The sequence below is a fragment of the Populus euphratica genome, unplaced genomic scaffold, assembly GCF_000495115.2.
Source record: "Populus euphratica unplaced genomic scaffold, PopEup_1.0 scaffold211.1, whole genome shotgun sequence".
In the NCBI taxonomy this organism is placed as follows: domain Eukaryota; kingdom Viridiplantae; phylum Streptophyta; class Magnoliopsida; order Malpighiales; family Salicaceae; genus Populus; species Populus euphratica.
The window spans coordinates 185511-212948 of NW_011500020.1; the positions used below are offsets into that span (position 1 = coordinate 185511).

Here is a 27438-nt window from a genome sequence, read left to right on the forward strand (position 1 = left end):
CGGTTTGGACTCCACTAGCATCTCTTTTCTAAGTTTGACCATCTCTTTGTCCTTTCAATTTTATTTCTTAAACTCATCAATCAATCATTTTATTTATGTGATAGGTCTGCATTTAAAATAAATATTTACTACAAATTAAAAGTATCTTATATTATTAGATATGTTATTAGAAAACATGTTTTAGTTAAGTAGTTATTGATACTTCAAATGATGATATAAAACCTTGATATGTTATTAAATCAATCTTTTTATTTATGTGATGTCCTGCATTTAAAATGAATATTTACCACAAATTAAAGGTATCTTATATTATTAGATTTGTTATTAGAAAACATGTTTTACTTAAGTAGTTATTGATACTTCAAATGATGATATAAAACCTTGATAAAAATGCACTTTTAAATACTAATCACAGACACAACAAATTAAACAAGATCAAAGGATTTATGTCATAATCTAAACTATCGATCTAAATAAAGAAGATGAAAATATAAAGGAAATAATAGAGAGACATTTGAAGGAAAAAATACCTAAAATAAAAAGAATATATTTTGATTGTTCTTGCTTCAATTCTCTTTGGAAAAAGATTAAAGAGACAGAAAAAGACAAGGATTTGAAAAGATGTTATGTTTTATGTAAAAAAAAAAGGTGTTTTCTTTTTTTTATCAAAAGAAAAACACTTTCTTGCAATGAAAGTTACTCTTGACCATAATAAAGTTACATTTTTTGTTTTTACCGAAATTAACTTTCTTTTAATGAACTTTTGTATAGTTACCAAATATAAAAAAACAAAAAAAATGGTTTTCAAAAATTTATTTTTCTAGAAACAAATAGGCATCAAATAATACACAACGCCAAACACTCCTTAGGCCTTGGGGTGGCGTGAAATGAAATCGAAGCGTCAATACACCGAGAGAAACTCCCACACGCATGTAAAGCACGTGTCAACTGTCAGTCTGGACAAACACTGAAATCCCCACACTTTGACGAGGCCCCGAAATTATAAAATCAAAAACAAAAACCAAACAATACATTTTGAGAAAAGAAAATTTAAATTTGATAAAAAATCGAATGGCTAATCTTCCTCAATCTCTATCGATGAACGCACCGTTCGGAGTCCCAAGCGCGTCTAATCCAGCCTCCGCCGCAGTAGCCGGAGCTCCGGCTAACAAAGACCGGAAGATGGCATCAGCAGAGCACTTGGTTCTTGACCTAAGCAGTCCTGATCTTCGTGAAAACGCCCTTCTTGAACTCTCTAAGGTAACAACATCATTACCAAGTAGATGGCTTAATTTTTGTTTCTTAGGGAAGAAATTGAGAATTGAAAAATTAGGATTTTGTTTTGAAACCCTCATAATTATGAAAAGAGAATTTAGTGTCTTTAATTGTTTTTATTTAAGAAAAAATAGTTAATTTCATGAGAATTATTCTTTTGTAAAACAGCTATAATAAATTACTATGGACAGTTGAATAGGAAGGAATTGTATGATTATTGGCTTAAAACAGATCCGTCACTAGCTCGGCCCCACCCATGATTTGTGGTTTTTACTCCATTTTATGCAGCTGAGGAAGAAAAAGGCCACCTCTGAACTAGTGAATCTTAGAATTCAAGGCATATTCAAACTTTTCATGCAATAGAACATTTTATAACTAAACAGGATATGAGTTTTTCTTTTTAAATTGGAGGCCCGTTATCGTTGGATGCTACCTGATAGTTTGTTTTGCATGCCAAGGAACCTTTTCCTTGGCTGGCTGCATACATGTGAGACGGCAAAGTTTACCATTTTCTTTGTACACCAGTTCTTTTCTATATATATATATATATATATATATATATTTATATGCTTAAACAAGAAATAGATGCACATACACAGCTGGAGGTGGTCCATGTGTAATAGCTTCATTTAAACTTGTTGTGTGCGGATCTTACCATTTTTTCTCCTTGTGTGGTTATTCCATTTAGTTGTTGAACATTCAAGTGCTGCCATTATAAACTAGTGTCTGCCTTTGCTTTCATTTTTAGAACAAGGATTTATTTCAAGAATTGGCTCCTTTCGTGTGGAATTCTTTTGGTACTATTGCTGCACTCATACAGGTATGCCTAATAAACTTGTGTTTGTTTTTGTTTTCATTTATAGAAGAGAGAATTATTTCAAGATTTGGCTCCATTGTTGTGGAATTCTTTTGGTACTATTGCTGCACTGTTACAGGTATGCCATTTGAAGTCGATATTATCAGATCCTTGCTTAATTATTCTCCCTCTTCATTCATGTTGAATTATGATATATTTTAGCTTGTAGAATTTCCTTCACAACTTCAAATCTTCATTTTTTTCAATTGGAAGTATAGAAGATCTTGCTATTTTCCCATGATTTTATTGCATTATGCTGATGAAAAATATCATAAACATGTATCATATCGAGGATAGGAAGTGCGTGAACTAGAATCTTCTGTGTTGTAAGGATACAGCAATTGCTTCTCTATGATCTGTTGAAACTGGGCAAAATGGTTGATGTTTTATTGCATACAATTCATAATTGAGTTAATATTTATTGCTTGTTTATTTTTGGAGTGCTTTTGTTTTGTTTTTTGTTTTTTAGTTTAGCTTGTCAGTTGGACCTATGCGACTGGTTCGCGTGGTTTTTTGTTTTAATTTTGGTTGGAGCTCATTAAGCAAAATAAACACCACTGGTGTTATTTAGTAGCGCTCGTGTCCTTGACACATTGCTCTTTTGTTTTCCAGAAATTGTACATAGTTTAAAAATTTTCAACACTTGAAGTGCTTGGTGTATGTTATTTCCATGATTTTCAACCTTTTCTGTTATTTGCAGGAGATTGTTTCAATATACCCTGTCTTGTCACCACCTAACTTAAGTCCTGCACAATCAAATCGAGTTTGTAATGCTCTAGCTCTTCTTCAGGTCAGAATATATTTTTTTTTAGTTCCTTAGGTTGCTGTTATGTATACTTCTACTTTAGTTTTTTCAACTTTGCTTCTTTCCCCTTATTGGTAATTTATTCTGTGTATATATTGTCATATATTTCCCATTTAGAGATTATGATTTGAGATATTGAAACACTTCTAGGTATTCAAATGAAGTAGTATCATATATTCACATTCTCAATGCTTTTGGTGTTGTGGGGGTTAAATTTTCAATTTATGAATGATTAAAGACTTAATATTCTGGCTTCTTGCACGAATCTCACTTTTATTATTTTGGGAAATATTGTGTATGCTTGACATTCAACAGATTCAAATATCACTTTCCATGTGGCTATCTATTACGATAATTATTGCCAACTTGCTGACATGTTTGAGCATAGAGGAGATGATGTAGGTGTTTGTATTTAAATGCATCTATTAGAAGGGTGTCAATGTAGAAATTATTTTTCAAAGCATTTCTATAAATGGTTAAATTATTTGTGGAATTTTATGTGTTGTAGTGTTTTCCCAGAGAACTAAAGTATTTATTGACCGTATTTGAGAAAAATGAAAACTCAAAACTAAAAATAAGTAGGGAAGAAAAGGAATATCCGGACATTTTTTTTTTTCCTTTTTGTGTCTGATTTCATGATATGCTGCTTGTTTCTGTTTTTTGCCTGTTAATCACTTGGACAAATGTTGAAGTGTGTACCTGGACATTCTAAGTCGTACCTTTTGTGGTTCTTTTTATTCTATTTAACCTGGACATTCTAAGTCGTTGTACCTTTTGTGGTTCTTTTTATTCTATTTCCATCTCTTAGTTATTTCTAATGCTTATAATCTATTTTATATTTTCTTACAGTGTGTAGCTTCACATCCAGACACAAGAATGTTGTTCCTCAATGGTAACATTCTTGATTTCGTTTACTCAATTGAATAACATTTGAGAGGAAAAATCTATTATTCTTGTTTGGATTGTGGCTCAAATTTGAGATAACAATAAATAAAGTGTGAAGTTTTCAATTTTCACAAATGTGTGTCTCAACTTCAATTTTTATCAATTTAGTTGCCCATCTGTTAATAATGGCACAATCAAGTGCCTCAATGAATGTCTGTTAGCAGATTTGTTGACATATCCATTAAATGATGGCATGGACACCAAAAAATTCCAAAAAAAAAAAGGTCTTTATCACTCTAGGTATGCCATGACACCAATTAACCCAAGAAACACAAATTCACAACCCCAATTTTATGCTCACTCACAGCATTAACCATTATTCTTGTAAGATTTTGGTGTCCATGTCACCATTTAAAAAAAAAACCAAGCAAATTCCTAACAGATGTCCACTGAGGCACTTAATTGTACCTTTATCCATAGTTGATCAATTTGATTGATAAAAATTGAAGTTGAGACACCCAATTGTGAAAATAAAAATTGTATGGACAGTTAATTTATATTTATCTCCTCTGATTTTGTTTTATGGGAAGAATAATTTTTTCACTACCTCATGGAGATGATAAATTCCGATTAATGTGTTGTATTCTTCCAAGTGACTGCTTTTTTTTCCACTGCAGCTCATATACCTTTATATCTATACCCTTTCCTGAATACAACTAGCAAATCAAGGCCTTTTGAGTACCTGAGGCTCACTAGTTTAGGTGTCATTGGTGCCCTAGTGAAGGTACTTCATCCTTTCTGATATCCTATGTCTCAAACTCATGATTTTTATATTCTTTATTATTTTAAAGTTCAATGTATGAACCTTTTTGTAGTTAACCATCATAGCTTCACAGAACAATATGTGTGTGGGTTGGTTTCTCATAAAGAATGATATATGTATGGGCGTGTGCATTTATCCACATCATTCTATCTATGTATCACTTGGCACAAGCAGGTCAACATTTATTCAAGCAAACAAACGTTATATTATTTAGTCAACTTTGTTGCATTGATCTCTACATTGAAGCTCATATTTTTGTTGCTTTTGGTATCAAGTAGTTTGAAATTTTGATCTTATTTCTTCTCTGTTCTTTACCAGGTTGATGACACAGAAGTTATTAGTTTCCTTCTTTCAACTGAGATTATTCCACTGTGTCTGCGTACTATGGAGATGGGAAGTGAATTGTCAAAAACAGTTGAGTGTTGTTATTTTACATCCTTCTGTTTTTCCAGATATGTCAAAAAACTTATTCTGATTCTGTTTACTTTCACCATTTATGCCTTTGTTTGGATGTCCATTTGGTGGACAACTGACCCACTGGAGACATGTGATGATAATGAATCTATTCAGTTTCTTAAAGAAAAACTTTAGTGCTATAGAAAATGTCTTTCAAATATCTAAGTTCATTGTATTAAAAATAGAGTTAGTATAGAGTTATGCGTAGAATTTCCTGGTTAGTTTTAATTGTAGAGTTAATTGAACTTCTATCAGGACTTTGGTGTAGGAAAAATTTGAGATTTTTGTTATACAAAGGATTTGTGGTGAGCTAGGGTTTGCTATTCATGGAATTAGAGTAGAATAAAGCTTGTTTAGGAAGCAATAAGGAGAAATTAGGCTGTGAACAGTGATTCGGTTACTGCAGCAGCGATGCTTTTAAGCAAGAAAGAAGAATAATTATGGGAAAAGAGAACAAGAGAAAGAAGAAGAAACCTCAGGCACCAAGCTTTCAAAATAACTCTGGAACTCAATTTATTTCATAAATCAGCTCTGCTGAAACATAAAACATAGTATCCTTATTCATAGATATTAAGTCTAGGATTACTAATCCTCACTTGACTAGCAAAGAAACTAAACAGGAATAAACTATTAAAGACCAAGACTCCAAAATCCTAAATAAGAAGACGAGACCTTCAAGTAATTCTCATAATTACTAAAATGCTCCTGATTCACCAGAATATGCAGTAGTTGTTGACTGAAAACACTTTTGCTTGATGAAGAATCAATTAATGTAGCTTTGGGTTTCCAAACTGAAGTGTTTCTCCAAGAATAACATAGCTCCATCACATTTCCTTGTTCAGACAATGAAATCAATATCTTTAATTGTATGTTATTTTTCAAGTCGCGATAGGGTTAAATGACTTGTTTTGGAGGCTAGTGGAAGCAAAAGATATCACTAACCTAAACTTCATCAGCTATATTATGTTTTTAACATCCTAGATTTCCAGAAAGTTGGGCTAATGTTTTCGCTTACCATTTTTCACTTGTCAAAATATTGAAATGGGTTTATCTGCTCTGATTTCTCCACACCAGCTTTGAAATGTTTTCCATCTTGGGATGCCCTTTCAGAATGAAATGATACAATGCCCTGTTTCTTTTGTTCCACCCGATTCTTTTGGTTGCTATGCAGCTTCTTGAAATAGTCCCGAGGTTGCTAATACGGATCTTCTTGAAAGTTTCAATCTGTGCACTTATTTCATACCAATTTTGTGTACAATTGTTCAATCATATGATTTCTTGTTGAAATGCAATGGAGAGTATGATTTTCACGAACATGTAATATCAATGAGATGGGATGTTTGAAAACATATTACAGACATGTGGTTCTGTGATGGTAAGCTGCTATATGATCGAGTTGTCTCCTTTGTTCTTAAATAACAAATGGCTTGTCACTATACATGTGATAAGATAATTGTGAATAATAATCTTTCAGCTAGAGTTCTCCTTTCTGTTGGCAGGTTGCCACATTTATAGTTCAAAAGATTTTATTGGATGATGTGGGCCTGGATTATATTTGCACTACAGCAGAACGGTTTTTTGCAGTGGGCCGAGTTTTGGGGAACATGGTTGCAGCACTTGCTGAACAACCGTCATCACGGTTATTAAAACATATTATCCGATGTTATCTTCGACTTTCAGATAATCCAAGGTTGTTACATTTCCAAATAAACAATGGCTCCAAGCAGCCAGCTGGCTCTGTACTTCTTGCTTTGATTGTGTTGATGATTCTTCATTTATAAATTATTTGTTTTGACTTCGTGTTTCCATTGGGATTTTTTTTCTGTCTTTGGAATTCAGGGCTTGTGATGCTTTGCGAAGTTGCCTGCCAGACATGCTGAGGGATGCCACCTTCAGTAGCTGCCTACGTGTAAGTACAGCTTGTGTAATTGTTAATATTCCCTTTTCTATTACCTTAGGAGTCATATGGAGGATGGTGATTTTTAGCTTGTCCATAATCAGGTGGATTTTGACTGAGGCAAGAACTGCAAGCCATTTATATGGTTTGAAATTCCTAAGTAGCAGTTAGCAACCTTGTCTTGATTACTGCCACACTGATTGAGATTCTACAGCTGCTTTTATAGGCCAGTTTTTGTTTTTGACAGCAACAATTGGAGTAGATGCATTTGAACCCATTGATAGAAATTTCACCCCTACAATTTGCTATGTGCATGATCTGGCTGTTGGATTGAATTGCATGTGCTTGATTGTTCTATTGATGAAGTTGATCACGTGGCATATCTGTATGTTTAATCGTAACATGAGTTGTTTTAGAAAAGGTGGTTTGACTACTCTTTTTAAGTTTGAAGTTAAGAGTCTTTAGATGGGGATTATAATCACAACACCATGATTAACCAAGTACATGGTTTGCTAACATTGCTGATTGGATGCATGCTTGTGTGTTTTATGTGAAATTATTAATAGCTAATTAGGAAAAGAAATTTATGTGTTCCATGCCACAAAAATTAGTTAACCGTGCCAGGAATATCAATATTTGGAGTTTCAAATGATGTATAGGTTCGCCATTTTTCAAAATCAAGTATCTTTTTTCCCTCCCCCATCCCCCTCCTTTCTTCCCTCAGTAACCAATTTCATGGTCTTTGTACATTGTAACTTCTTCAGGAAGATCCAACAACTAGGCGATGGCTACAACAGCTGCTTCACAATGTGGGAGGGAATCGGGTGGTTCCGGGACTTCAGGCTGGTGGGGGATTTGATCACATGCTGGTGAACTAAGACGGCAATTTTATTTTGGTTCCATCGCTTCAAGACCTACTGTCTTCCTTTCTAATGTGGGATAGCGTTTCTGGTAACTGTAATTAACACCCAGAAGAGGAAGCCATGGAAGACAACTAGTTGTCGAGTTTAGCTGGTATTTGTTCATGTATAATGAAAAGAGAGGAGCTCCTTTTTTAACATTATTGCTAGTCTTTTTTTCCTACCATCAATCTGTGTTTTAGTGGTTTTTTTTTTTTTTTTTTAAATATTCGTCATTGTCTATTTCTTCCTAACATGTAATTGCACTTGGACAAAACCCTGTTGTCTCCATGTAGGCTCTCATGTTCCCATTTCTCTCAACGTCATTACCTATGCAAGCATTGGGCAATGGCTCGAAAAACACAAGGACAGCCTCAAGCCTATATAATAGCCCAATAACTTTACTCAACTCTTTTATACCTTAAAACTTAACATATAGAGAGGCGGGGCTAGAAAATAGCTAAGTTTGTGTGGAATTGTTTATTTTTCAAAATGGTGGATACGTTGTACCCAATTAAAGATATAGAAATAGTTGATTTTAAATAATTTAATTAGAAGAACAACCATTCAACAAGGGAGCATATTGCTAAATTCCATTGAACCATGTAGTGATGGTGCAACAAATCTTTTTATAAAGCTAAGACTATTTGGCTCATTACTAATAGAAATAACTTTCACTAGTTTTTTATGTAACTAACCAATTCTATCAATAGTAGGAAGAAATATATATAATTTTTTTAGGAGCACTTTTACATAATAGAATTAGAGGTGACACTCACTAACTTTGCTAAGATATTCTATGATCCAAAAAAGTATAAAAAAATTATGCTATTTAATTAATTACTTTAAAACTATGTATAATACAACTATAATAAAGCAAGAGTGCATCAAACCCATTTTGGAGAGGGAGAAGCGGAATGCTAGGAACTAGGTATTTGGATATATAAACTATTATAAACGATGTTACTTTGTTATTAAATGATTTTGGCAAAATAATTAAAAAATAAACAATTAAAGGGAATTTACCTAGTTGGCTACTTAAATGAGGTCATAATGTCATAAAAGGATATTAAGCATGATAGAACTTGTTATTCAATGATCAATTCAAAAATTTGAAAAAGAGTTCACAGAAGATCAACCATAGCTAATTTTAATTGTAGAACTTAAAGAGGGAAGATCATTCAAGATAGTTGTATTAAGAAAGTCTAAATAGGATAATAAGGCTAGTAGCAAAGACACAAAAACTATCAAAACAGTTGGTGAGGGCAAATAATACTTTTTTGACACAAAAAAAAGTTGAAGAAATTTTTGACCAACTCATAATGTATGGGGGAAAATCAAACTTTTTGATAGTCATACAATTCTTTTTGTTAAATAGTTTAAAAGAAAGAAATATTGCATATGGCATGACTCGTTGAAACATGACACCAATAGTTTTATTTTTAAGAACTAGATTTATAAGCACTTGAGGTTGATCATATTCGCCTTTTAGATAAAAAGATGAAGGTTAATAACGACCTTTTTTCTCTAAAGTGACATTAGTAGTGGCTACTCTTAAACTATGACTATTTAGTAAAGAAGAATTATGAAGTGTAAGGCTTAATTTACTATAGCAAAAGTGAGAATTGGTCATAGATGTTACTATTATAAATAGATATATTGATCATGGCAAAGCCAAAAAAGATCAAGATATGCTTTCTTGAGATATACAAGTTCCTTATATACTATACCATCATTTCTAAATGAGAGTGTATAAGGGTCAAAGTTGAGCCACTTATGACTCAATTACTAGGTTTCCCGTAACATATATACATAGTGGAAATAATAATTTAAAATTTAAAGTTTCCCGTAACATATATACATTGGATAATTTAGGATTGTTTAGGGTTTATACGAAGATTACTTAAAGTTTAAGTATTCTCTGAGGTTTGATCAACTTTTTCAAGATTAGGTTGTTACAAATCATAAGTCGTCCAATTATCTAACCTTTAATAGTAACCCACACAAACCACTAGTGATAAATTTTCTAAAACTTTTTTTAGAAGAAAATTATTATTATGCTTATAAGTGTCAGCTTTCTTTGTTCTGTAACTTACATAATTTTTTTTATTAAAAACATATAAGGTATAAAATTTTATTTTATAGGAAAACATGATAATTTTTTTTTTTTTGAAAAGGTTAAGTTGTATAAATTCAAAAATAATTACAAGATATTAAGGGGTAGATACCAAGTAGTAAAAGTCTAAAGACCGGATAAATAGGCTATAAGGTCAAAACAAAGAACAAAGTTAAAACAACAAGAAAACAAAGCAAAAGCTACAATAGAAATATTTGGTTAATCGGTTAACAAAAAAAATCCTAGGAATCAGTCGGCTGGTTTTTGGTAACCCTAAAAATGGTTGACCTATTCTACAAAGAAACCTAATAAAAATCTTAGGAATTGGTCGAGCCGATTGACCAATTCTACAAAGATAGCAACACTATGTAGCTAAACTAGATCTGGAAAGCCTAGGATAAAAAAAACACCTAGTCGAAATTCATGCTTTTCTTTTTCTTTCTTCTTTAAGTAACAAGGGAGAAATCATCATCAAAAGGGATCTTAAAAGAGATTATAGGTGACATTTGCTTGTTAGTAGTGCATTGAGTCAAATTCAAATGACCTTATTGAGATGGTCAAACATGCCCCTCATTTCATGATGGTGAAGGCCTATAACTAAAATTTTTATAATGGTCAGATTACTAAGTTGGTACTGAGAATGCATCCTAAAGAGCTTTTAAGATTGCCTCTTTAACAACTAGAGGATTAATCTCAGTATAACTGTCATTTTTCTTGGATAGAGATGTTGTTATAATGTTTAAAGAAAACATAATATGTTTAGGGTTTTTAATCATTTTCTTTCTTTATAAATAGTTAAGTTATTTGAAAGAAAAATTGATGTTTTCATGAGGAAGATAAAGAATTAATTTTCATATGGGGATTTTATAAAACCTAAATGTCATGTTTAAAATAGACAAAGTATGTTTATTTGAAATTATTTGATTGACTAATAAGTTAGATAGAAATTGAGAGCATGGTCTATAATCTTAGACAAATAATGCTCACTATCCATATCATAGATAATTGATTTATTTGATTAATTCCAAGACTAATATTATAGGGAAATATTCCTTTATTTGGTCTAGAAAAAAATAATAAGAGCATTATTTATACAAAAAATAAGCATCTATTTATTGACTATGAAAGGACATTAGTTATTCACAATCATATAGAGAAATGAAACCTAAAATCAATTATCAATGATGGAACCATTCAGGTATAAGTAGAGTTCAGATTAAATAAAAAAGATAGGAACAATCAATTGTTGTAGTAAGAGTACCAAGAGCTCATATAATTGATTAAAAGATTCAATCATAATCAAATCATGAATCCTCAATGGATAAATTGATATTTGCAAAATAGTAAGGATTCATTATTTAATCTTCTTATTTGATTTGGATTATTTATATAAAATTATATTTAAGTATTTACATGAAATTCTAACACCACACTAATATAAATACTCTATCTAGTACTGAAAAAGATGGTCAACCTCACATATATAATTTCTTTATAGCTTTAGTGCAAATTTATCTTTCATTGTTGGGTTTTTTTTTTTGCACTTCTTTATTCATAAGTCTTCCTTTACATTCAAATTCATTTTCTCTTTTACCATGTGTTTATTTTTTACTTAGCGAACACTTGAAACAACATAAGTTTTTACGGAACGGACACATATTTTGATTCATTTACGAGGCTTTTATTTATCTATATTCTTGGGATTCAATTTCTAATTTTAGTTTCTCCTTTGTGAAAGGAAGAATAAAAAAAACAAATGGCATACTTGAGCCAGAAAATTATCTAATTGATTAACAAAAACCTTGTTTTATTGTTCTTCATATAAAGGGTTGATATAATAGTCGAGCGAGATTTCCTTCACCAACCATGATATTAGTTTTTTTCTTCCAAAGTTTCAACCACCACTAGTATGATTTCTACACATTGTTAAAGGCATTTTAACATTCTATTTATTTTATATATGAATGAATTTCAATGTATCATCTTCATTAAGCATTACTTTATTATGAGAAATGATTAATGATTGATATTATATGTTTATTTGTTTAATTATAGTGAGCAATATATGACCTTATAAAAATATACAAACTATATGACTTTTTATAATTTACATTTGTGTATAAACTAAGAAAAGAATTAGGTAGTTTTATCTAAATTCACCTAAACGATAAAACCTAAACTTGAAAAAATGAATCAAATAAATATATACAGCAATTTAGTGTCATTGGTTTGCATAAAAAGATAAGTAAATATTACACATAAAAAATGATTATAAAACATAATTTTTTACCTATCATACATCAATTCAGCATTATTGAATCATGTTTATAACTTTTTACTTAAATATTTTTCTTGTTTTTTTTTTTAGTATGAAAAAGATATGAACAATTGGCAAAAGAATCAATGTAAAGCTATTCAATAATAAATAGATGGAATTAGCCAATTACTCGCATCTTGTGAGCGGGATTCTATGTTAGTTCTTAGATTAAGAAAAGAATGTGCTAGTGTTATAAGCTTATTTTCTAGCATAATGACAAATTTTAATTGAGAATTGAAAAATTATTGTGTGCATTTGATGAAGCAAAGTGAAAATTATATGAATTAACAAATTATTAAAAGAGTTGTTAACACAAATTAGAATCTAAAATGAGAAATTAAAAAATAGATCCACATGATAATTTTTGTTCTTGTGATGTGATGTGGGATTCTTTTTCAAAATTTTCTTCCATTTAATTGTATGGCAATAAAAATGGAGTTCTAACAAAAACATAATAATTTAAATGCTATAAAATAATAAAATTGGTAATATAATTTTTTTAGTAATATATTTTTTAACTAAATATATAACTTTCATTAGCTATGTTGTTTATTGTATAGAAACTGTAAGCAATTAAAATTAATATCCAAAAACATCTAACAAATTGAAATAATAATATAAAAGCTATCTCTTTAATTAATATTTCTTTCATGTTTATCCTTTTTCCTGGTAAAATATTTTTTTCAAAAGTTTTGTTTTTTAAACAAAACCATATCATAATCTTAAAAGCTAGTTTTAATAAAATAAAATAATAAAATAATATTTTTAACATGAATGTATTAAAAAAATAAGAATCATAATGTTGAGAATAATTATATAAAAAATACATAATAAAAATTTAAAAATAAATATTTCATGTGCATTAAAAAAAACATATTAAATTCAAATATAATTATTCAGAAATCAAATTTTAATATAGTCACGAAAGACACTAATATTATTTAAAAATAATGATATATTTAAATAATATTATCTAAATAGTCTTGAAATATAAAATGTGATAAAAAATTAAAAAAATTCAAAATGATAAAACAAATTGTTGGATCAAGTATGCATGGGCTCCATGCGTGTTTAGCCCGCTTTAAAACCTAGGTTTAAGCATCTATTCGTTTTCTTTTTAAAAGACAAATGACATGTTTTATTCTCTTTTTTTCTTTAAATTTTATGAATGACACATCACTAGGTTGGATAATATGATTTAAGTTTATTTTAAAAAAACCTATATTTCAACTATCTTTTTACATAAAAATATGAAAAACAAATATCTCATAAATTTCTATAACCCGATGTTGTTTCCAACAACACAAAAAAAAAGAATTCTAATAAGGTAAAAAAACTTAAAATCAAATCAAATTAAAAATATTTTTTTTCAAATTCTGATTTATCTTTTTTAATAAAATACAAACTACTTTCATTAATTTCTTTTTTAAAAAATAATTTTATAAATACCAAAACTGTAGTTAGCGGTTGGTATCTAGGTACTTGAAAGCTATCTCTCTTCAAAAGTTTTTTTTGATGACTTTCACACCTCTCTTTCTTAAAGTCTAAATACTAAAATAAAAACAAATAAACTTTTGAATTTAAAAATATTCTAAAATCTTAAGGGAGCAAATTAAAAAAAAGGAAAATTAAGGCACCAAAATGTACATTTATGTTCATTTTGAATAATAAATTTGAAAAAGGCTTTAATTTTTTATCAATATCAATTCCAATCCTTTTTTTTTAAATTTTATTTTTTATTATAATTCCAAAATTCCCCACATAAAATCAACAACACATTCAACTTTGAGATAATCTACCAAACACAGGAGAGGATATTACATGCTATTTAAAGAGAATGAAAAGGTCTTGACAGGAAAAAAAATGGAACTTTTGAGGACCAAATTAAAAACAAATTAAGTCTAAGGATCAAAATGAAATAAAAGCAAGATTTAAGGGATCAACAATAAGTTTTTTCACAATAAGCAGTGTCATAAACAGTGAAATATGCAAGGATGAAAAGTTATAAGTGCCATAGTAAATCATAATTTTGTTTTAGCTTTTTTTTTTAATTTTAAATTTATATATTCGGAAAAATGTTCTACCTGTGCATGAAACATAAATTACCATAATAGTTTTTAATTTTAAATTTAATATATATATATTCGGAAAAATGTTCTGCCTGTGCATGAAACATAAATTACCATAATAAGATCTAAAAAAGTAAACTAATAAAATGGGCTTCCCCAAAGCCCAATAAAGCCAGTCTTCGTTGTTGATGTTTAACCATGCCATGGCTTCTGTTAACCTCCGCCATTACTAACGATTTACTGTTAACCCTAACTGGCGTAGACACAAACCAGATTGAATTCTCACTTGCAAGCGGAGAGATAGATAGATGGATAGCAGATGATATGAAGCTAAATTAAACTAAAAGGTAAATAGAGGAAACATGAGCAGCAGCATAGTAGCAAAGGAAGCAATAGAGGTGATAGCACAGAGCATCGGAATCACGAATTTGTCCCCTGATGTTTCCCTCACTCTGGCTCCCGACGTGGAGTACCGTCTCCGGGAGATCATCCAGGAGGCAATTAAATGCATGCGTCACTCAAGGAGAATTGCCTTGACTGCTCATGATGTTGACACTGCTCTCATCTTAAGAAATGTCGAGGTTTCCTATCTTCCTCTCTCTCTTTCTTATTAATTCAATGAATGGGTTTTTGTTTTTTTAATATTTCTTCTTTTTTTTGGCAGCCAATTTATGGTTTTGGTTCTGGAGGAGATAAAGTTCCATTGCGGTTCAAAAGAGCTGCTGCTGCCGGACATAAGGATCTATATTATATCGATGACAAAGACGTCAATTTTAAACACGTAATAGGGAAATTTTTAATGTGTAATGTTCTCCTAGTTAGTTGATTAGTTTGTATAAAAGAAGAATATGATGAAATGCAGGTGATTGAAGCCCCTCTGCCAAAACCTCCTCTCGATACTTCTCTTACCTCACATTGGTTAGCTATTGAAGGTGTTCAGCCTGCAATTCCCGAGAATGTTCCGATTGAAGGTACATTTCTCTTCCTAATAACATTTGCTATTCTTTCATTTGTTGATTTCATGACGCGCTATTTGACCTTCGCAGCACTTGGAGTAATCTCTGATGGCAAAAAATCTGACTACAAGGATGATGGTATTTCGATCGATGTCAAACTACCTGTCAAGGACATATTGTCAAGGGAGCTTCAGGTGAATACCAAATTGCTTATTTTGATGTGTTCCAATTCCATTTTTTTTCCTGCCTTTTGCTTAGTCATTCTAAGTTTTTTAGTGGCATTTATGATGCAAGAGCTTTTTAGGAAAATATATATTTTCCTTAGTTAATTTTATTCTTTCTATCCTTTATCATGATGCTTTTCTAGTTTTTTTTTTTCTATTTAAATGGAATATTTTTCCGAGTTAGTTTTTTTCTATTTAGTATTATTAGGGCTTTGCTAGTTTTTTTTTTTTTTTCTAATAAAAGGTTATAATAGCCTTTTAGCAAGTAGAGACATAGATAAATAAAAATTGAATACTTTGGTTGTCTGCCCATACTTGTGATGTTTTTGGTCTTTGAGGGTTTTGATATGTAACAAACCCTTTTATACTTCGTTTCACATCCCAAGTTCATCTCATGCTTGAATATTAAAAGTTTTTCATTCATGAATGTGCAGCTTTACTTTGAAAAGGTCACAGAGCTTACTGTGAGGAGGTCTGAATCTGCTATCTTCAAACAAGCATTAGTGAGCTTGGCCACAGGCTCAGGACTGCACCCTTTAGTTCCTTATTTCATACATTTCATTGCTGACGAGGTGGCATTGAGAATCCTAATATTATCCATTTCTTCACACTATCTTTAAGCAGAGAGCATTGAGAATCCTTGTCCATTTCTTCACACTATCTTTAAGCAGAGATGGTTAGTTTGTTATTGAAAGTTAATGTTTTTCTACAATGATCTCAGGTTTCACGGAATCTGAATAATTTTTCTCTTCTCTTTGCTGTGATGCGCATTGCTGGAAGCCTTCTTCAAAACCCATACATTCATATAGAACCTTATGTAAGTTCATTTCCCGTTTATCAAATTTGGCTATACAACTATGTAACTGAGTCTCAGAAGGGTGTTTCATATCTGGTTATTGCTTTGATTTTCCTAGTCTCTATTGCTTTTAATTGGCACTGCAGTTTAATACTTCTGGTGGTTTGGAAGTACCTAAAACTAGTATATTTAAGTTCATGGGCTTTTCCATCTAATGTTACCGTTTTTTTTTCTCTTCAGCTGCACCAATTAATGCCGTCTATTATTACCTGCCTAGTTGCAAAGAGATTAGGTAACAGATTTTCTGACAACCATTGGGAACTCAGAAACTTCACAGCAAACCTGGTTGCTTCGATATTCAAAAGGTGAGGACTTATTGTCAATTTTATAAGGATTATTCTTTTTTAATTTGCATTTGGTACAAGGTTTAAAAGTAGAGCTAAATTGTTTTAAGTGTAACTATTATAGGAGCACTAGTTGTTAAGAGTGCAACCTGACTTTGATCAGAGGTTAAATGTTCGAGTGTGCTAGCAGACTCAATGAGTAGAATCTATCTATAGAAATTTAAAAACTGATGGAAATAGAGGTTGTTGTTAAAACCACTTAGGATTCCAAATGTCTGAGTTCATTTTCCAAAAGAAGAAGGTGAAAAGAAAAGGATCCAAACTTGTTGTTTTTAAAAAGGTTAAAAGAAGCAATTATTAGTGTTGGGATACATGCATATAAAATATATTCTGATTCATGATAGTTTTGGTCACCATATTAGTAGATAAAAAAGAATGAATTATTTGGATTAGATAAAATAAGTAATTTGCACTACTATTTGAGCGTAAGTAGTGAGCATATGAAAGTAACCTACCTACAAAGAAACATGTTGAGGTTACTAGATGCAGAGAATATCAAAAGGAATGCTTGTCACATTCCTCTAAAGAATCCCAAGTACTAACTGAATAAATAGATGCTATAGTTGTAGTGAATAACATGTACAAGTGAGCCATAATACAAGGTGCAAGTAAAAGAGAGAATCATTTAAAGGTTTCAGGGGGGGGGGGGGGTTGGGTAGCAATTGTCATCCATTTATGACAATAGCTAACCCCTCAATTCCGTATCCCCATTTTGCAACTACGACCTTAATTATTACCTCACCATCAAACTCACCCTTAAGTTAGATCTGCCAAGTGCAATCTTATAGCTGGAGATTGAAGAAGAATTCTGGAACCAATCCATTGATGTGAATAATTCAATACGGATTAGATAACGATTGATAGTAATTCACTTTGTGAATTTCAGTCCTCCAGGGAGTTCAATTCAAATTTTCCCCCCTTCCATTCACATGTAACATGAATGTAATTTAATTTCTATGCTTCTTCACTTCTTTTTGCACAACTAAAGATGAATAACTACATAGCCATGATTTTAATGGATGTTACAGTGATTGAGAGGATTTTATTATATATGCATATTCTGTTTTGCCTCCTTGTCCATATAAGCTATTTATATATCTTATCAATTGTTCTATTTTTTGTAGATCTTCTCTGTTATTTGTCTTCTTGTCATAGAATTTACTTATATCTCTATCAGTTGGTCTTTGTAGATTTGGGCATGCTTATCACAATTTGCAGCCTCGCATCATGAGGACTCTAGTCCATGTGTTCTTGGACCCGACAAAATCATTGCCACAACATTATGGTTCAATACAAGGATTAGCAGCTCTAGGACCCAGTGTGGTATGAACTAGCATCAATGCTTTTATGAGCAAAACTAGCAAGTATTTTGTTCTTAATAAAATAAAATAAAATGGTACTGATGTTGTTATGCTAACTATTTTAAACTCATTTTTCAAGAAAGATAGGTCCTTCTCTACTATCTGGAATTGCAATTTTTTAGGAAGATGTATGAAATCAAATAATCTAAGTCCTAACTGTTGCATTTTTATTTATCACTCTGTTACAGTCTTCTGACTTTTTAATTTTTTTTTCCTAACTTCTGGTTCATTTTCCCCACTCAAATGTATTACACTGTTTGGTTTAGTGTTGGTTGTTGCCTTGTCAATTTTCACTCTTGTTTCCTAGGAATCCTCTTTGTACTGGTTTGACCAATTTGAGCTGGTTCTTGATTCTGGGTAGGTTCGTCTTCTTATACTACCAAATCTAGAGCCGTATTTACTCCTCCTTGAACAAGAAATGCTGCTTGAGAAGCAGAAAAATGAGATAAAGAGACATGAAGCTTGGCAGGTTTATGGAGCTTTGACGGTGAGGCTATTTTTCAGTTTGATTTTAACTTCTGTTTATGCATAGATGAATTTACCATCAATGTAGCTTTGTTATGTACTAACATTGCTATAAACCATTCAGCGTGCAGCTGGTCTCTGTATGTATGATCGGCTCAAAATGTTACCTGGTTTGTTAATTCCACCAAGTCGTGCTATCTGGAAGAGCAATGGAAGAGTTATAACTGCAATGCCAAGTATGACTTGCTTCAACTTGTCTCATTGGGACACTTTTATACATGCACTCATTAATCCTGTGACTAGTTATGTTTACTGTTTGAAAATACCTGTAAAAGCTTGTGTGGAAATGGGTCTCTATGTGGGTAGCTCTTCTTTTCATGTGTGCGTGTGTTTGCATTCATTATGCAAGTGCTGGATCTGGCAAAAACTAAATGTCTTAAGACCTAGTCTTGGAATTTGTTTGGGAGCAACTCTAAGGCAGAACAAGGATAGCCCTTGAAAAGGTTGATAGCAACTGCTTTCTGATATATTTTGCACATAATGAGCTGCAGATGTTATTATGATGAAGGGGGTGGTTATTCAAATATTAGGTGGTGGGTAATTTCTGGTGAGTGAACCGACCCTGCAGATTTTATGATGAAAATGTACATTTTTTTCAAGTTGGGATTTGCTTGAACCATGACTGAGATGATTCAGATGTTTGTCATAGTTTGACATACAACTTATCGCAATCCATTTTCAATTGAAACTTTATACGGGTGTGCTCAACCATTGATTCAGGATGCATGCCAATGTACTTTGAACTTTTATCTTATTTCTTCTTTGTGTTCTTACAATTTACCCAGTTTAAAATATTCAGTATGTGCACTTAACCCTCTACCCTGCTTTTATTTCATGTCGGTCATTGCTTGCCAATCAAGATAAACGCAAAGCTAGCACAGATAACTTAATGCAGAAACCACTGCTTAAGAAAATAGCAGCAGATAGTGCAGTTGGTGCAATGTCTATGAACTCTATGCCAGTTGAGATGCAAGGGGCAGCAAGTGGATTTCCTACAGCTGTTGGAGCTTCCAGCGTGTCAGTATCAGCAATATCTCGGCAGTTATCCAATGAAAACGTGCCACGAAGAGAGATTAATGGAAGGGGGTTAAAAACATCAACTGTTCTCGCACAGGCTTGGAAGGAGGACATGGATGCAGGCCATTTATTAGCATCACTATTTGAACTTTTCAGTGAAAGCATGTTCTCCTTTACTCCCAAACCTGAGTTGTCTTTTTTCTTGTGATTGGCAGATCATTAACAGTGTCACTCAATATGCGTGTAAATTCTGTCAAATTCCATGCTAGTCGTTCTACAACAGGCTAATAGCTATCGATCATTGACGAATGGTGTATTGTCAAGGACACTTCTGCATGTAGAGAGAGTACAATTTTGCCAGAATTCCTCGTAAAGTGGAGGAGCTGGCATGTGACCATGTGCTTTCAACTACGGTGTTGTCATCCCTACAGTTTTACAAGTTCAATCTTCCATGCCATTTAATGTCTTTGGAGAAGTGGCATTTCATTGCTTGGGCTGATGATCTCGCCTAATTTTAATTGAACTCCACATGGCTTTTCACAACGTTCAAGAGTAGAGAGGAAAGCCCAGATAGAAATCGGGCACCTTGGGCGTAGGGTGTTAGTTCAACCCTACTTGTAGAATTGAACTAATAATCTCTGCTGATTTTAAAAAGCAAGCATCTCACGGGCCAATTGCATTACACATCTTTGAGAAAGTCAATCGACGGCCAGATCATGACAGTTGCAGTCCCAAGAATAACATTTCAGGATTCAGAATGAGACGAAAAATATTCATTTTTATTTGATTTACAGAAATAGTTTTCTTTTTTAATTGGGTATTCATTAAGCAACGGCAGGAAATGGTGTTTTGGCGCATCATCCAACATTAAATTCGGCAACGCATGCTAGTTTCAACAAGAATTTGCAGACACTAGTCGGAAATATCATGAAGAAATTGCAAGGTTTCCACTGGCATATTCCACGAGTACCCCAATATACTCAGAAGGCAAACATACTCGGAGATAAATTACTCGATTGAGCTTAACAATCAATACACGGCTAAATCCCCCCTCCCCAAACTAAAAACAAAGAATCAAAAGAAGAGCTTTCTGGGAGATGGTCTGGTTGGAACAGTGGAAGATGAGGTAGAGGGCTTGCGAGGAACTGGAATTCCCTTGGCTTCTTGACTCCCCGCCATTCTGTCTACCAGTTTTGCAGCCTTCGGGTCTGTTAGAAGTGATTTCTGAAATGACTGTGAGAAGCCAGTTGCAATAATAGTCACATGAATCTCCCCATTATAACGATCATCAACAACAGCCCCAAATATTATGTTTGCAGATGGATCAGCCAAACTGGTCACAACCTGGAAACTCATTTTATATAAACAGATATTGATACCAGAATGTAGAAGAAAGAGCTCAGTCATAACAAATCCAAGAATTATGAAAATGAAAGAAACTTTATCTTTGCCATCACCATACATGTTAAAGTAAAACAGAATAGCTGGGAGCTTTCTTGAAACCTACCATCTTATTGCCTATTGATATTTATTATCCTGATCATTGAAACTCAAACATTTGATCCCTGCCCTAAACTGGGTTTCAATATCAACATTGAGGTAAAGAATCATTGGCTATACATCCCATAAATTCATGGTTGACAGTGGCAGTTAAAAAGCAAGTGAGATCCTTTGAAACCCTAATATCTACTACTACTATCCTGTCCTCCATCAGGAAATGTCAATCATGCTGTGGCCAATGACACCACACTACATAATCTCTTTGCCCGTGTGAGAACTTTCTTCTAAATTAAGACATTGGTACGACTTGATGCAGGGGGGTTCCCTTTTCAATCAGAAAATTTAGAAATTGAAAAGGTAATAAAGTACCTGTGATACTCTATTCACTTCCAGAAAATTTAGAAATTGAAAAGGTAATAAAGTACCTGTGACACTCTATTCACTTCCTGTAATGTTATGTCCTTTCCTCCAGTAATATTGTATACCACTCCAGTAGCTGACTGGATTGATGAACCAATCAGGGGCGCCAGAGTTGCTTGTTCAGCTGCTTCTTCAGCACGATTTTTGCTGGAGGAAACTCCAATTCCAAGCATTGCAGTACCTGAATTTTTCATCACTGCCTTCACATCTGCAAAATCCACATTAACTAGTCCAGGTATCTGCAAAACAAGGGGAACAGACTTCACACTTCGCAGGAAAGTACAAAAGTAGAAAGTCACTGGTGAAAAAAAAATTATGAAAGAGAAAGTGCAGTGTCCAATAATAAACGCAGTCATCATTCGAAAGACCATATAAACAACGTGCAATAATAACCCACATTCTATTTATTTAATTAATTTTATTTGCAAGAAAACAAATTTTATGAATAATACTGCAAGGTGACGCAACCCTCCTACACAAAAGAAGCAATTTCTTGGTAAACAGGCTACCCCTAAATAGCCCATGAAAGGCTAAGCATCCGAGGGAAATTTAAGTAGAAATTCAACAAGGGATTCAAGTCAATACAGTTAAAATAAAGAGTAAAATGTGCCAGACCCCCAAACTATTGGTCAAAGTACGAATACTTCATCTCAAATTTATTCAATGCAGCTCTCCATGAGGAAAACTAAAAGAAAAAATTAGTCCCTCTACTAAATTTGAAGCGGGTTAGGTTTCAGTTCAAATTGGGTAGGTATTTGCCACATGACCAGCACATGCCACTAAATGACCCTAAGCACAAGTGATTCTCTCATGAATTTGCGTGTCAAGTGCTCATCGCTTGACAAATACTAACCCCAATTTGGATGGAAACCTAACCTAACTTACTAAAGGGACTAATTTTTAGTCTCAATTATCTTCAGGGATTATCTACGCTGAATAAATAAAAATAGAAACTATATGCGCTTTGACTAATAGTTCAAGGGGCCCTAGCACATTTTACCCAAATATAAATGTGCAAGGATGGGAAGAAAGACATGAATGCGGTCATATTCTAAGGAAGATTGGGGAAAAAAAGAAGAAAGAACATTCTGCTTGTAATGGTAAATTGCCAAGCATGTTATGGGGCCATAAATGAATCAAGATACTGTTGCTTCATTGAAACTGTAACAGGCAACTTAAAACTTGTAAATTCAGCTTGTCTAAAGACTAAAACATGGTAATATACTTCAGTGTTCATAGATCCACTCACAGTAATAATATCTGAAATTCCTTGCACTCCTTGCCGTAAAACATCATCAGCCAGGAGGAAAGCATCCTGGAGGGGTGTCTGCTCATCAGCAATATCAAGCAGGCGGTCATTGGGGATCACTATTAGAGTATCCACATTTTTTTGCAATTTTTCAATAGCCTCTAATGCCTGCAAGCATGAAAATTATCTATACTCTCAATAATTGACCTTTGGAGGAAAGAAAGTTCATTCTATTTTAATAAGCACATCTAAGAAACACCAGTTTCTACAGCAGGCTAAAGGAATGGAAACAGCTATTAGTAAGAAAAAAAGGAGCAAACTTTTCTCTAATTATGATCTCTTTTTTTCCTCCTCGGAACAATACTTCACAAGTAAAAATCTTTCATGTGATGAAACCAACAACACCACCTGCCTGCAAGGATCTTTTTCGCCCCTCGAAGCTGAAAGGATACGTAACCACACCAACAGTCAAATATCCAGCCTCCTTTGATATCTGGGCTACAACTGGGGCAGCACCGGATCCCGTACCTCCACCCATACCAGCTGTTATAAAGACAAGGTCTGATCCCTTTAGCGCATTTGCTATGGCATCTTTTGATTCCTCTGCTGCTTGTTCTCCCAAAAGCGGATTCCCCCCAGTACCTGTATCACTGACAAGTGAAGGAGTCAAAGGGACACACATAAAAACCCCACAACAGATACAAAGAAAACACAACGAGGCCCCTATAGAAAACTATGCGGTTAACTGTGTGAGATACATTACAAAATTGGAAATGTCTAGAGAGGAGCGAGCAAAAAAATGAAAATAAAAAACAAAAAACAAGAAGAAGAGTGGGCGAAAGCAGTTATAGAAAACTATGCGGTTAACTGTGTGAGATACATTACAAAATTGGAAATGTCTAGAGAGGAGCGAGCAAAAAAATGAAAATAAAAAACAAAAAACAAGAAGAAGAGTGGGAGACCTAGTCCGCGGGTCAAAAGCTCTCCAATTTGAAGTGGGTTCTGTGCAGCAGACTGTACAAGTGCTTGAGCATCCGTGTTTATGGCGTAGAAGTCGATACCCTGTTTTTTTATCCCAAAACCGAATCAATACATTTTGAGCACATGATTGTTAATGAGTTGTGATTAGACATGAATGATCAGTTACCAAATTAGAAGAAGAAGTGGGTTTTCCTTAGAATGATGAACAAAAAAAAAGGTAGAAGAACCTGCAAATCGCTGCCTATCATGCGATTAACGGCATTGTTGCCACCGCCACCAACACCAACAACCTTTATCTTGGCAGACTCCATGGGGGCAAAGGAACAGCTTACACTGCCATGTTTCGATGATGACAGTCTCCTTCTCTGAGAGAAACGGCATAGTTGTTTCTGAAATGATGTTGAAAATGAAGGAGACGATGTGTTGGGGTTTGCTAGTTGAAGTTGAAGTGTTGCCATATCTTGTCTTTCTATTTGCAAATATTTTTGGTTTATGAGGAAACAAAAAACGAGTGAGAGACAAGGAGAGGTTTTATCTAGGGTTTTTTAAGTTTTATAAATATTTCACATTTTCTTCTTGCTAGGACGGACAAAAGGCAGAGATGCTGAGAGATATTTTGTTTTTCGAGCTGCATAAAAAATTGGGTGGACCCCTTTTCTGCTTCAACTTTATATGCAGACGTTTTTTTTTAAACGATCTCGTTTTATTTGATACCGTTTTTGTGCTTCAAACTGTGTTTTTTTTTTTTAATAGTATTTTTGTAATTTTTTTAAATTAATATTATTTTATTATTATTTTAATATGCTAATATCAAAAATAAATTTTTTATAAAAAATATTTTTATATATTTTTAAATAAAAATACTTACAAAATAACTGTTACCATAATATGAAAAATTTTAACATTTTAGAGATGAAAATCACCATACCTCTTTACTTTTAATTTTTGATCATATACACTCTATATTATTGATTTTGATCTATAACAACCCTTTTATTAGAGAAGTTATTATCTTTTTAATCCCTATGTCCAATTCCATTATATATATTGTCATATGGTCAATTTCTCGTTGAAAGTTTTTAGCCTTATGTCATAGTCCAATAAAAGGATAGACTCTGCATCAACAACAAAGATAGATGTGATCTCCCCAAGACATAAGCCTCTTAAATCTTTTAAAGATGGGATGAATTTGCATTTTCTAGTATGATAACACAATTACTTTAATTTAAAGATAAATTATGCATTACAAAGTACAACCGAAAGTAATGAATGTTTTTCTAATGTTACAACATATTTTACCTTATAATGGATTACATATTCTTTCCAATGCAATCGTATTTTTTTTCAAAGATGAGATAAACGCTACATCAATAATAAGTACATACCTGTAAATGATATCCCTTCTCGGTTCCTAGAAGGCAAAACCATCCTAAACTCTTTAAGGTTAAATAATTCACTGCCCACCACTATAAATGACCTTCTTAACTATGGTTGTTGAACCAAAAAATGATCTATTAAGTATTGACATTGAACCTAAAAATGATTTTATAAGTATGGGATCCTCAGCTAGATACTTATTCACATTGTTATTGAGAGTTAAGTTTTTGTGGTTAGTTTCCTCTGTTTAGTCCATGAAGCATGCCCTATTTCTAAGTAAGATTTTATTGCATATAAATAACGTGTTTCTTAGACGAGTGATATGATCTAAGCAAGATTAGATATAGATTTTGGCATGAAATTTCTCATCATTCAATTTTTATTATTGAGTATAACTCCAAATTAAACCATTGGATTGAGATGAACTTTGCCAAAAGATTTAGAGGTATTTTTTTTGTGTTGGGGTAAAATTTCAAGTGAATCAAAGATTGGAAAGACTTTGCGATAAAGGTCAAAACATGCTATATGAATTTTATTATCTACTTACTTTTGACTTGTGGACTTCTTATTTAGCAAGGATCATTTTTCTACAAGAATATGATGGCTTGTTTTGGGAATTTCATAGTTCTACAATAATCTTTAATGGGCTGTAATATAATTTCTAAGTGTGACAATAATTCATTAATGTTCTCAAATCTTTTTCTTATAAAGATTCTTTATTCATCTTAGCTACATAAGGAAAAAAAAGCTAGTTGTATTTAATGACAAATTAGTTTCTAAGATCATTGGGCAGCATTGTAGGCTGTAAATAAGCCTTATATCAGACTTGTATTATTTGTTTTCCTTTTCTTTTCTCATAGGATCTTAAGGAATTAACTTATGGGTTTTTTTTTATATAATTTCAGCTCAGTTATAGCTCAAGGCTTGTTTGTGCTTAAGTAATACTTTATTTTTAGATAGGATCCAAAACTTATTTAGGCTTAATTAATACTTTGTTTTTAGATAGGATCCAAGACTTATTTAGATCAGGGTTTGAGCTTACTAGTATAGGTTATAGGTTAGTTTTGTAAGTGGGTTTATTCAGCCCATAAGGGTAGATCCATTAGGATTAATTTTTTAGAAGTACTTAAACTTTTGTAAGCCTAAGTTTTGATGATATTTTGATGAATAATACTTTTGAACTTTTTAGTTTAATATGTAAGAGAGATTCTTCCATTCTTTGGTTCTTAAATGAATTAAATCTAACTTATCAAAGATTAATTGGTTTTGTGGCATCATTTGACTTTATTCCAATAGTGTTAGTGCTTTGGGATAAGTTTTTATTGTGTCACACTCCTATCAAACCTTTTTTTGGCTTTTCAGGATTAGATCTCAATCTTGATTGTAGGTTGCGTGATCATACGATCACAAAGTTTGTCTTAAGGAGACCTTTTAATTATTTATGCTTGGTAGATTGGTTTTTTTAAAAGACCCCTATTGATGATCTTGTTTGAGACACTGATTTTGATAATTAGATTGGCTTCCCACCTTAAAAGCCACTCGAGTATTGGATGAATTAAATTGCATTTCACAAACTAAAGATTGTGATTATGATGTATTGTATATAGGTCACCCCTAGTTAAGTTTACATACACACATACACACTAAGGAATTTTTCAGATTACTATCACCTTTCTTTATCATAACAAGGTTTATTGAATCCAAAACTGGGTAACAATTTGTTGTAGACCTCGATGAGTTGGAAGACCATAATATGCTCCTATTTTGATTAACAAGGATAAGAGTTCACTAGGCTCATAATGAATAATTAAGTGGGGTTTTTATGTTAGCAACCTAAACTATAGTCATAATCAAGGGTGTTAATTTCGTTTCGGCAAGTGTTTTGTTTTTTCAATTGAAACGGAATGTTTCAGTTTCGAAGCATTTCAGTGTGCCGTTTCGGGGTTGTACTGTTCATATATATATATATATATATATATATATATATAATACATATTAAATACAACCACAATACCAACCAACATAATTTTAAAATTTAAAATATTTCTAAATAGTGAAGATTAAATATAACTTTAATTTAAAGTCTTAAAGTAATTCAACTTAAACAAAATACCAAAATATTATGAAAGTAAAATGTTTTAACACAAAATAAACATAAATCAAACATTATCTCCATCATTAACATAAAAATAAGGATCTTGATCTTATGATAATATATAGGGAAAGTGAT

General features: G+C 32.4%; 3 protein-coding genes and 1 long non-coding RNA gene across 6 annotated transcripts in view; 2 read left to right on the top strand and 2 right to left on the bottom strand.

Moving 5' to 3' along the window:
* Nucleotides 1–949, bottom strand: part of LOC105141857 (uncharacterized) — an 8264-nt gene extending 7315 nt beyond the window's left edge. The window contains exon 1 of the long non-coding RNA XR_845461.1: nt 863–949. This is a non-coding gene — a long non-coding RNA (uncharacterized LOC105141857). The remainder of the gene's footprint in view (nt 1–862) is intronic.
* Nucleotides 950–1000: 51 nt separating this feature from the next.
* LOC105141858 (cell differentiation protein RCD1 homolog) lies at nt 1001–8097 on the top strand. Of its 3 annotated transcripts, XM_011049234.1 has the most exons (10): nt 1001–1260; nt 2139–2210; nt 2832–2921; nt 3786–3828; nt 4499–4605; nt 4963–5058; nt 6600–6790; nt 6940–7009; nt 7762–7919; nt 7952–8097. In XM_011049234.1, the coding sequence occupies exons 1-9, from the start codon at nt 1072–1074 to the stop codon at nt 7873–7875; spliced, it is 972 nt and encodes a 323-aa protein (XP_011047536.1). In that variant the 5' UTR covers nt 1001–1071; the 3' UTR covers nt 7876–7919; nt 7952–8097. The 3 variants fall into 3 exon arrangements, with proteins under 3 accessions (XP_011047536.1, XP_011047538.1, XP_011047535.1); XM_011049236.1 differs by lacking the exon at nt 2139–2210 and adding an exon at nt 2024–2095 and having other exon boundaries at nt 7762–8084; XM_011049233.1 differs by having other exon boundaries at nt 7762–8084.
* A 6424-nt stretch (nt 8098–14521) lies between these two features.
* On the top strand, nt 14522–20092 carry LOC105141859 (transcription initiation factor TFIID subunit 6-like). Its single transcript, XM_011049237.1, has 11 exons — nt 14522–14979; nt 15063–15179; nt 15261–15369; nt 15445–15548; nt 16013–16150; nt 16300–16395; nt 16615–16739; nt 17969–18101; nt 18501–18626; nt 18729–18840; nt 19525–20092. Exons 1-11 carry the CDS (start codon nt 14761–14763, stop codon nt 19887–19889), a joined length of 1644 nt encoding a protein of 547 aa, XP_011047539.1. The 5' UTR covers nt 14522–14760; the 3' UTR covers nt 19890–20092.
* Nucleotides 20093–20523: 431 nt separating this feature from the next.
* FTSZ1-1 (homolog of bacterial cytokinesis Z-ring protein FTSZ 1-1) lies at nt 20524–24445 on the bottom strand. The gene is made up of 6 exons (XM_011049238.1): nt 24059–24445; nt 23813–23912; nt 23263–23492; nt 22851–23018; nt 21607–21840; nt 20524–21025 (listed from the first exon to the last, which is right to left on the bottom strand). The coding sequence occupies exons 1-6, from the start codon at nt 24287–24289 to the stop codon at nt 20756–20758; spliced, it is 1233 nt and encodes a 410-aa protein (XP_011047540.1). The 5' UTR covers nt 24290–24445; the 3' UTR covers nt 20524–20755.
* Between the last annotated feature and the right edge of the window lie 2993 nt (nt 24446–27438).